Consider the following 12,500-nt stretch of genomic DNA (forward strand, 5'->3'; position numbering starts at 1 on the left):
ATATATAAAAGTATATATATATATATGTATGTATGTATGTATGTATGTATGTATATAAATATATATATATATATGTGTGTGTATGTATAGAAAAGTGGAATGGAAATTCGATTTGTTAGTTTCTAATTATTTTTTTAATTAATAATTAAATTTTATTTTTATAATAAATTTAGAGTATATACTCTAATTATATATATATATATATATATATATATATATATATATTTTTTTTTTCTTTTACGATAAGAAGAGATTAAAAGGATTTAGATAAGACTTATTATAAGAATAAAATTATTCTTACAAAAAAAAAAAAAATCGTTCGTATTTAATTTGTACGATAATTAATTTTAATTAATTAATCGTCGTATTGAGAATTAATATTATGTTGTATCTCGTAGGACGTAGATGAAAATGAAATTTTCTTTATCACACTGATCGAATGCGATTAGAAAAATTTTGATAGTACGTTGGATATTCGTTTCTTTTTTTTTCATTTCTTTTCTTCTTTAAACCTTTTTTAAAGTTTAATTTTTTAATCACGTTTTATATTTATTTCGATATTATTTCATGTTCATTGTACGTCAGGATTATAGCGTAAACGATGAAATTTTTCTATTATTTCACTTTTTAGAATGATTTAGATCGATAATTCGTAAAGATTAGAAGAAATTCATTTATTTTTTTTTTTCAAACTTTAATTTCAATTTTATTCGTTTTTCGCTGAATGTTTCGATAAAAAAAAATTAAATACGTATCAATAGATACGTATTAAATGATAAAATTATTTTTCCGATTAGAAATCGGAACGATTAGAAATATCGATTAGAAATATTTGAATTAAAATATTATATATATATTATATGTATAATATTTTATATATATACACATGAATCGTCAGATTCAATTTGGATCTTCCTTTAATTCAATATATTAAATTAAGAATTAAATTAAAGAAAAAATAAAAAAAATTAAAAAAAAAAAAAATAACTAAATAAAAAATAAAAATAAAAATCAGATCTAATTTCTTTCAAATCACGATCCAATGAAACGTTGGAACCGAGGCTCGGTATAAAGAAATAGATAAAAAGAAAAAAAAAAAGAAAAATAAAAATAAAACTAAAAAAGAAAGAAGAACACGAGAAAAAGTAAAAGATCTAAAAAACATAGGGGGGAAAAAAAAGAAAAAAAAAAAAAAAAAAAAAAAAATCAAATTTACGAATTACTTAAAAGTACTTGCCTGACGCACCTGTTTGAACTGCTCCTCGAAGCTCCAACTCGTTTGTTGTTGATGATTAGATGTTGAATTGTTGTTGTTGTTGTTGTTGTTATTGTTGTTGTTGTTGTTGTTGTTGTTGTTGTTGTTGCTGTTAGCGTTGTGGGAATGACTATTACCAGCAGAATGATCCCGTGCTTCACCTCCAGTTTTTCCACTGCAATGCGATGATTCGCTCGAGTGCGAGCTAGACGATGATGTAGCCACTTGATTAATGTTGCTTCCGGTTGCCGTGTTTAGTCCTGGTGGTCCTAATCCTGCTCCTAATCCAGATCCCAAGGCGACTACGGCCGCAGCGGCTGCGGCCGCCGATGACGTAGATGGTACCAATCCACTTTGCGCGTGATTATTTTGTCCATGGTGTTGGGGTGGTAAAAAAGTTGGTGGAAATGTAAACGGTAAACTAAAACCACCGCTACCCATTGCCGCTTGTAATGCCTCCAATCCACTTTTGTTGTTTAATATATCGACGTCGGCCTAAAAGTATTAATATTTTATAATGATTAATTATTAAAAGAAATAAAAAAAATAAAAAAATAAAAAAAAGAGAGAAATAAATTATTATGACGAATCGATCGTTCAATTCTTTTACGAATATTAATATTAAGTTGGAAACTATGAAATGGCCATTTTTGTTTATTTATTTATCCTCATTCAACGCCCGTTTCATTGTTTCCAACCTAACAATTAATTAACATTGATATGAATTATATACACACACACACATATATATATATATAAATATGTTATTCAATGATAAATATAAATAAGTATTGCTGATAAGCACCCGAATAAAATTGATAATAATAATAATGATAATAATAAAAGTATTTCTTTTTTTTTTTTCTTTTTTTTTTACTGACCTCCATCTTTAACTTGGCTAGAAAATGTGGATGATGGGTATTCATGAGTGTGTTGAGATTTGTCAAAGGTGTGGGTGTTGTGTTGGTCGATATAGACGGTGGTTCCGAAGGATTCTGATGTGTAGTACTATGTCCAGCGTGTGGCTGCTGTGGTAACTCTTCTCCACTTTCTTCATCCTGTAAATCGGGATCTGATAAATCTTCTTCTTGATGGGACTGAAATCGAGAAAAAAGGATCAAATTATTAAAACTTTGTTCCTTGTTAACTCAATACAATTAAACTTCATTTTGTTTATTCGTTCATTTATTTATTTATTTATTTATTTATTTATTTATTTATTTCCTATTTTCTTCCTTTCAAAATTTAAAACATTCTTTTTTCTTTCCTTTTCTTTTCTTTTTTTGGATTAATAATTCAAACAATCCAACGTTCAATATATTTCTATAGAATTTCACGTTTGAAAAATTCCACGAGTTTGTTATATCGATTATAAAGAAAGAAAAAAAAAGAAGAAAAAGAAAAAAAAGAAAATAAATAAATAAATAAATGAATAAATAAATAAATAATAAATAAAAAATAAAAAGAATGACAAAAGTGCCAAATAAAAAGTGAACGTAAAGATAGATAAATAAATAAAAAAAATATAAAAGAAATAAAAAATACAAAACGAACGGAATGGGGCGGGGGGAGGGTAGCAAAAGTAAAAGAAGTTGTGCAAACTTCTTACGATTTAACAGTCCCAATCAATCTCTCTCTCTCTCTCTCTCCTTCACAAAAAAAAAAACAACGACAATGATCAAAAAGAAAAAAGAAAAAGAAAAAAAAACACACACACACAAATAAATAAATAAATAAACAAATAAATAAAAATGACGAGCAAAAAAGAAGAGTAAAAAAAGTTTCTCTCTCTCTCTCTCTCTCTCTCTCTCTCTCTGTTTCACAAAAGGGAAAAGAAGGACGATAAAAAGGGCAATTAGATGGAATAAAAAGATAAAAGAGAAAAGATAAAGATAAATAAAAAAAAAGAAAATAGAAAAGAGTGGAAGAAACGGAGAAAAGGGCAAAAAGAAGAAAAGAATCAAGAGGAAAAATAAAAAGAAGAAAAAAAAAAAGAAAAAAGAAAAAAGAAGGAAACGTCGCGAATTTTTTTTACGATTTAACATTAACAAACGAAGTAAATATTCACAAAACTTGATTCAAATCGAACATAGCTCGCACGTTTAGCATCATTCCATTAGTCTTACATTATAATAAGGATTAAACGTCAAAAGTGGGGACAAGAAGGATAGGGTGGTGTGAGGGTAGAAGGGAGGGAAAACGGAAGAGGGAAGAAGGATTAGAAAGACAGATAGAGACAGATAGAAAAGTGAGTGAGTGAGAGTGTGAGAGAGTGAGAGAGAACGTCCGTTGATAGGCGATATCGAACGGGCAAATGTAATGGTGAATAAGGAGGGCAGATATCGGGGCATTAAACATTAATTAGGAAAATGGCGAGCTAGCTATAGTCGTAGTAGTATATAGCGCGTTATATACTATGAGATAACTGCTATCGGTTTAAAATTATTATGCTACGGGTGTCATATGTGTTTTATGACCGTGCCCGTTGCACCGGTGCCGGCATAAAAAAAAAAAAAAAGAAAAAGAAAAAAAAAAGAGAGAGAGAGAGAAGGAAAGAAAAGAAGAAAAGGAAAAAGGAAGGGTAAAAGAGGTAGGAAATGAAAAAAGAAGAAAAAGGATTAAGAGAGAATTTGCGAAGGAGCGTTCATTGAAAAAAAAAAAAAAAAAGAAAAAAAAAAGAAAAAGAAAAAAGTAAAAGAAAATGAAAAAAGAGAAAAAGAAAGAAGGAAGAAAAAATACGACGTGGAGAGAGACGAAAAATAGAGAGAGAGAGAGAGAGAGAGAGAGAGAATGAAAAAAAAAAAAACATTTTCTTTTTCACTTTCTTTCTTTATTTCTTCTCATCTTTACTTTTGCCTTTGCCGAATTATTAATTAATATCCATAAATGCGAAAGTGAATTTTAAAAATGGAAAAGTAAAAAAAGAAAAGGAAAACGAAAAATAAGAGAAGAAAAAATACAAGGGAAAAAAAGGGAAAAGAAAAAAATAATAAAGTATAGAACAACATAGGGTGCATAAACAAATTAGCGAGAAGTGGCAAAAAAAAAAAAAAAATAAATTAAATAAATAAATAAATAAATAAACAAACGAATAAATAAAAAGAGCGAAGAGAAAGAGAGAGAGAGAGAGAGAAAGAGAGAGACAGAGAGAGAATGAGAATGAGAGAGAGAGAGAGAGAGAGAGAGGTATAAAAATAATAAATATAGTTGAGTGAAATTGACACGTTGACGCGTCAAAAATTGTTGAGAAAGATAGAGTTTATCCGTTTAAAAGTTAAAGAACGACGATGACTTTCTCACGCTGCTATCTTCTTTTTAACGATATATTAGTTATTTTACTAGTTTTCTGCGGGTACGCTTATAGGATCTAACGATATGTAGATTAACGTTCAACTCTTCGTTGATATTCTCGAATGGTGTATTACGATAACATTTTGTGATATGTATGATACGTATAATGTGTCCTGTCGTTCACCCTTCAATACTGCAATGTATTATTTAAGAAGAAGAAAAAAAAAAGAAAAAAAAAAAAGAAGAAGAAAAAAACGAGAGAGAAAGGAAAAGAAATTAATGAGTAATAAATCTGATCGATTTCATCATTACGATTGAATGAACGAATGAATGAATGAATGAATGTATGAATGAAATGTATGTATGAATGAATGAGTTGAATGAATGAGTGAATGTATGAATGAATTTTTTTGACACTTCTTCGATTATTTTTACTTAAAATTTTTACTTGAAAAAGAAAAATAAAAAAAGGACTATATATAAATATTATAAGATGTACTATATATATATATATATATAAAATAAAATATAAAAAGTAAAAAGACAATATCATAAATTAATAAATATATATAACCAATTATTAATAATCAATTTATTAATTTATAATTTGATAAATATCTCTTTATATCGTATCTTTAAAGATAACACTAATAATATAAAGAAAACTATATATACATACATACATATATATATATATATATATATATATATATATAAAATAAAAAAAAAATCTTAAGATTAAAATGATTTCGGAGAAAACTTTCTACTCTTTTGCTCCCCCATTCCAATACATATATATATATATATATATATATATATATATATATATATATATATATAATAGTATATACCATATATGAAATGGCAAGACAAACTTTTCTACCTGAAAGATGGACACGGTCTTATATAAATACGAACGTGCATCACGAATGCAGGTGGTACACACGCGTCTTCATCGTTGCAAGGACCGAACTTAAAAATGGGACTACGATACAGGACACCATAAGAAAGAGAGAAAGAAAAAAAGTAAGAGAGAGAGAGAGAGAGAGAGAATGAGACAAGTTCGTTCCCTCTGTCGGCATTTCGAGCACGTGTGATAATATTGACCCTTGGATATGGTGGTCAGAATGGTCGAATCTTTCATTTCATTTCTCTTTCTCTCTCTCTCTCTCTCTCTTTCTCTTTTCCTCTCCCCTCCACACATTATTCTCCCACTCACACTCTCTCTCTCTCTCTCTCTCTCTCTCTCTCTCTCTCTCTTTCGCTCTCTCTCTCTCTCTCTCTCTCTTTCTTTCTTTCAATCTTTCAATCTTACTTTCTCTCTTTCTAATCAAATACGAATCCTAATCAAATAGTAAACAAGTCTATACTTCGAATTCCGATCTCACCATCTCCATCTATTAACCTCTCTATCTTTTCGATTATCATAATTTTATTATTATTATTATGATTATTATTATTATTATTAGTAGTAGTAGTAGTAGTAGCAGTAGTAGTAGTAGTACTATTTAATCAACGAATAGAATGTAAAGAAAAATTTTGGAATGAGATATTTAATTATGTTTCCTTTGAAAATTTTACAAAAAGAAGGAAATATATATATATATATATATATATATATATATATTCGTAGAAAATTTGATATGATATTAACGCGATTATGATATTTTATAATATGATAAAATTATTTATATTAAAATACTATTATTATTATTATTATTATTATTATTATTACTATCATAATACATATATTAACTTTAATTTTTAATATATTTAATACGTAATAATCATTAATAAAAATTTTTATTAAATTATTATAATACAGTGTATAATAATGCAATAATAATAATGCAATTATATTAAATTATTGCATTATTATATATTTATATATATATATATATATAATAATTCAATAAAAAGTGTTAATAAATTATTATATTATACGCAATAGCATATAATAATTCAGAATGATATAATATAATAAACTGTTAGGAATGTATAAATGTATATATATAATCCTTGACAATTAAATAAATATTATTTACGTGTGTGTGATGTACATATCCACATACACACATAAATAATATCACATATGTACAATAACACCATATTACCATTTACGTAATAACATAATAATTTTTAATCTCAAAATTATGAAATTCTTTATATTATCACATCATTCAGAATTCAATAATTTATATTCTAATTAATAAATTGAATTATTTATATTGTAATAAACAAATAAATTGAATAATTTATATTGTAATAATTAAATAAATTGAATAATTTATATTGTAATAAATAACAAAAATTGTGAAAAAGAAACAAAAAACAAATATATATATATATATATATATATATATATATATATATATATATATATATATATGTATATCTTAAATAAAATATTTTTGCAAGATATTCTCGATCGTCATAAGAAAAAAAAAAGAAAAGAAAAAAGAAAAGAAAAAGAAAAAAATAAGAGAGAGAGAAAAAAAAAAGAAGAAAGAAAGAAACAAAGAAAGAGAGAGTGAGAGAGATAGTGATGGAGAAAGAAGGAGAGAAAAAGTAACATATAAACTAACGTTTTTCTAACGGTGTCGCGAGACGATAAGAATTTTCCTAGAAAATAACGCTTCATTTGTTTCACTCGCCATTCGAAATCTTTGAACGATGACTAATATTACTCGAGTGAAAAATAACATACAAAAACATACGCGCGCGCGCGTCCATACACACGCACACACACTCACACACACACACACACACACACACATATATATATGCAAACGTACGAAACTTTGTATAGAGACGATTTTGCAACATTGAAATGAGTATGTTAATAAAGCAATATATTGTAACGAAGCGTTATCAGATAGAACTAGTCCTATTACTATAAAATATTTCAATGCTGTAACATGTATATGAGCACGCATACACACATACATACATACATACACACACATACACACAGATAGATAGACAGACAGACAGATAAATAGATAGATTCACATACATACACATACATAAAATATATAATAATATACGTATAACATTATCTAGTATACATATAGTACAAGAGAATAAACATGAAGATAAAATAATATAATGCTTATGGTAAAGTGAGCATTCAATAAATTAGTATGATAAACCTAACAGCAACCTTCGAATTTTTTTGTTTTTTTTTCTTTTTTTTCTTTTTTTTTTTTTTTTCTTTGCTTTTCTTGTCTTTTTCTTTTTCTTTCTTTTTTTTTTTTTTGAAACAACTTCCTACGACTTAGATTTTCTTTCTTTCTTTTTTTTTTCTTTTTTTTTGTTTTTTTAATAAAGTCAATATTTTATAAAGAACATTATTCAATGAATAGTATAGTTATAGTATATACTCTTATTAATATATATGTATATATATTAACATGAATCATAGTATTCAGACGTATAGGACATAAGGACATTTTGAATCGCGTTATATGATTTGATTAATAAATTTCAAATAAAATTGAATTGTTCGAATGAAGATTATATTATCATTATTGTTTATATAAATAAATGAATAAATAAATAGATAAATAAATAAAAATATTCAAATATATTTTCATATAGAATATGTTATTCTATGTTAAATTTATTTAAAATCGTAAACGAATTCTTTCTTTCTAATTTCATTTCTTTTCTTACTTTTTCTTTTTTTCTTTTCTTTTCTTTTTTCTACTTCTTAAGGATTAAACAATTTTTACATTTTTTTCTCTTATTATCGGAAAAAAGAATTAATAAATTAAAATGAGAGAAAGAAATGAATGAAAAATAAAGGAAGGAAAATATTAGTCCTTTTAATCCACACACACACACACATAAATACGGGGAGAGAGAGAGAGAGAGAGAGAGATGCACACACACATTCATACGTACACTCATGAATACACACGTGTATATGTTCATGTATATGCAGATACACATTACGTATACAAATATAAATATAAATATAAATAATTTATCATAAAACATTGCGTATTCTGGTCATAGAAGATGATTAGAAATGTTATGCGAAGGCGTACAAAAGTCACACTGTTATTACGTTAATCACAATGATGGCTTTGGGCCGGAGATTGGATGGAAGGTGGGAGAGAGAGAGAAATAGAGAGAGAAAGATAGAGATAGCCAGAGAGAGAGAGAGAGAGAGAGAGAGAGAGAGTAGCATTGTTCTATCCAAAATCTATGGGGCTTTGTGTGTGCGTGGGTGTTCAACGTATGGAAAATAGTACGGGGGAGGGGGGGAAAAAAGAAAGAGGTGGAACGGATGCTACGGGTGGGCCGAGATCCGACCATCTCGTTTCCGAATCAACGAATTTACATAAAAAGTCTGCCGAGAGTCAACGAAGTAATAAAATAAAAGGAGGAGAAAAAAAAACCGGAACAACGAAAGATATAAAAATGAAATAAACAGAAACAAAAGGGGGACAAAAAAACAAATGAAAAGAAAAAAAAAAAAAAGAAAGAAAAACAAATAACAAACATAGAAACTAAATTAAAAGTCGTTCAATTAAATATCGTTTATTCTTTTTTCTTTTACTAAAAAAAAAAAGAAAAAAAAAAAAAGAAAAAAAACAAAGAAAGAAAGAAAGAAAGAAAGAAAGAAATAAATAAATAAATAAAACGCACAGTGACAATGGAAAAAAAAAAAATAAGATTGATATAAGAAATGAGTTGTTTGAAGAAAAAAAAAAAAAAAAGAAAAAAAAGAAAATAAATAAATAAATAAAAAATCAAAAAAAGAAGAAGGGATAGAATTTCATGCGATCGCAAAGAAATAAAATAATAAAGGCGAAATAAAAAGGAAGATAGAAAAAAATATAAAAGAAGAAAAAAAGAAGAAGAAGAAAAGGATGTTCAATCAAGCGGTATAAATCTGAATATAATCTGAACGATACTTTAGAGAGGAAAAAAGTAGAAAAAAAAAAAAGAAAAGAAAATTGAAAGAAAGGAAAAAAAAAAGGAGAAAAAATAAAAACAAAAGAAAAAAAGAAGGAGGAAAAAGTTAAAAAAAAAAAAAAAAAAGAAAAACAACGAGTCACTTCTCCTCCATCATTGAATACGTTTCTTTTCTCGGATGAACCGAATAAATCAATAGAGAAGGAAGAGATAAATAGATAAAAGAGAGAGAGAGAGAGAGAGAGAAGGAGAGAAAAGGAGAGGCTTTGAATGACCTCGGCTTAGTACAAACCACCCAAAGCTTCAGGTAAAACTGTCACTCTGAGCAAACAAGTGGGCGCGGCTCTATCCTTCAAAGAAAGAAATGAAAGAAGAGAAAAAAAGAAAAAAAGAAAAAAAAAATGAAGAAGAATAAAAAAGAGAAGGAGTAAAATAGAATAAGAAAATCACTTCCACCTCTCCGTCTCTCTCTCTCTCTCTTTCTATCTCTCTCTCTCTCTCGCTCTCTTATTTTACCCTTCTTTAAATTTCTAATAATCTTCGATCATTTATACGAATACACGCCAACACACATACACACAATATAAGGAAATATATATATATATATATAAAAGAAAGCGAGAAAGAGTAAGTATAAACTTGAATGAAAATTTAATGAAATCAATTTAAATTAATTTCGTATCGTATGTTTCTTGACAGAAGAAGGAGAGAAAAAGAAAAATAAATAAAAGAAAGAAAGAAAGAAAGAAAGATAGAAAGATAAGAAAAAGAATTTACGTAGGATATTTAAATTTGCAAAAAAAAAAAAAAAAAATAAAAAAAAAAAGGAAAACTATGAGAATTTCATTGAATATGTTTTCATTGATTTGCAACAACGAAAATAGAAGTACTCTGTAAGGATTCACACTGATTTTCCCATCAGACTAATTTCAGGAAATAATTATACCATTAAATCGTTTCCATTTGTTTTTTCCCCCTCTCTTTTTTTCTCTCTTCTTCTACTTTTTTTTTTTCTCTCTCTTTCTTTCATTTTTGTTTTCACAACTTTTGCGACCGATTTTCACGGAACAGATGACGAAAAAAAAAAAAAAAAAGAAGGAAAGAAAAGGAAAAAGAGAAAAAAGAGAGAAAAGTGAACAAAGGAACAATGTTATCTCGCGTACTCATTTTTAATGACACTTTTGAGAAAAACACTTTCGAAGAAGAAAGAAAGATTAGAAATCCGATCTGAATATTACTCTACTCTTAGGGTAAGGAAGGCTGGGTGGTGGGCTGGAGAGAGAGAGAGAGAGAGAGAGAGAGAGAGAGAGAGAGAGAGAGAGAGAGAGAGAGAGTGGAAAAAAAAAGAAAAAGAGAAAAGAAAAAGAAAAGAAAGGAAAGATAATCGTCGCGCGATTGTTCATTTTGATTTATTTTATTTTCTTTATTTATTTATTTTTCTTGTATTTTTTTTTTTTTTTGTTTTTTGTTTTTTTTTAATAGTTAATAAGAGGCAAAAGAGACAACTTAATAGAGGACGACGGACGACGACGACGACGTCATACATTTTTCTTTTCCTTTTTCTTATTGTTTTTTTTTTTTTTGTTTTTCTTCTTTTTTTGTTCCCTTTCTTTTCTTTTTGTTCTAATTAACATCGAACGTACGGAAATATTATATATTGTATATTAGTGAATTTATAATATGATATATCAATGTATTGGAATGTATATATGATATATATATATATATATATATATATATATATATATATATTTATATATAAATGATTGGTAAAATTTGGCTATCTGACGACATTGAAATAAAAATAAACAAATTTATTTAAAATTTTTACACGTGAACCTCGAAGTGAATTTATCGTGTCGCATTATCATTTTTTAGTTGTTATACACTTTGACCAAATACAAACTCGAGCACAAAATCGTACGTAGAGGACAACAATGTGGTAATAAGAAAATTGTCCCTCTCTTTTCTTTTTTTTTTCCTTTTTCTTTTTTCTTCTTTTTACCCCCCCCCCCATCCTTCCTACCCTTTAACGTCCCTCCTTTTCTATTTTTCATGCTAATTCCTTTAATAATTTGCATCGACAAAATGATAGGAAAAAAAAAGGAAAAAAAGGAAAAAAAAGAAAAAAAAAAGGAAAGAACGGGAAAAAAAAGTGTAATGGAAAAGAGGAAAATATTGAACGAAAAGTTACACTCGAAGTAACTTTATAATTTGTTCGTCAATTCTTTGTTCTTTTCTACTTTTTTCTTTTACATTCTCTCTCTCTCTCTCTCTCTCTCTCTCTCTCTCTCTCGTTTTCTCTCCATCTATCCCCGAACTCCTTTTAAAGGAAAAACGAAAAGAAGAAAAAGAAAAAGAAGAAAAGAAGGACGAAAAGAAGAAAAATATTCAAAGAAGATAGATAAAATTGTTCAAGTGAAATCTATTTTCTAATAGTGCAAAATAAAAGTGAAAAATTGATACGACGTTGACAACAATTAAAAAACATATATATATATATATATATATATATATATATATATAAATATTAATTATAGAATTAGGAGGATTTAGAAATATTCTATACACAAACAATTTAATAATAATAATAAAAATAATAATAATAATATATATATATATATATATATATATATATATAGCAATAATAAAAATGATATAAAATTTTTGATTGAAGAAGTAGTAACCCCAATGAGAAATCATAGCGAATTGAGAGAATAAGTTGAATATTACAGATATCAAAAAAGAAAAAAAGAAAGAAGAAAAAGAAAAAAAAGAAAGGAAAAAAAAAAGAGAAAAGAACGGAAAGATAAAAAGACGCAAGAGAGGAAAAGGAGAAGAGTAAAGGGAAGAAACGTCAAGTAAAAAGAGAAAATAAATAAATAAATAAATAAATAAATAAATAAATGAATAGAATGAAAAAAAAAAAAAACAAATATTCAACTGTACGATCGCCAGGTACGATTCCGAATGGGGGACCATTGGTTGGAGGATCACCATGAGTCTTTATCGATGTGCAATAAAAGGG

The 12,500-nt window shown here is 27.0% G+C and overlaps 1 protein-coding gene across 6 annotated transcripts in view; it reads right to left on the bottom strand.

Annotated features, from left to right (window-relative positions):
• The window catches only part of LOC124429761 (protein dead ringer-like), a 183,385-nt gene that overhangs the window by 108,326 nt on the left and 62,559 nt on the right, over positions 1–12,500 (bottom strand). For 4 of the 6 annotated variants that reach the window (XM_046975410.1, XM_046975409.1, XM_046975412.1 and 1 more), the window contains exons 3-4: positions 2,137–2,352; positions 1,238–1,750 (exon numbers count right to left, since the gene is read on the bottom strand). In XM_046975410.1, coding sequence (XP_046831366.1) covers positions 1,238–1,750; positions 2,137–2,352 — 729 coding nt within the window. The remainder of the gene's footprint in view (positions 1–1,237; positions 1,751–2,136; positions 2,353–12,500) is intronic. The other 2 variants (XM_046975414.1, XM_046975413.1) reach the window with 2 other exon arrangements.

The sequence above is a fragment of the Vespa crabro genome, chromosome 16, assembly GCF_910589235.1.
Source record: "Vespa crabro chromosome 16, iyVesCrab1.2, whole genome shotgun sequence".
Classification (NCBI taxonomy): domain Eukaryota; kingdom Metazoa; phylum Arthropoda; class Insecta; order Hymenoptera; family Vespidae; genus Vespa; species Vespa crabro.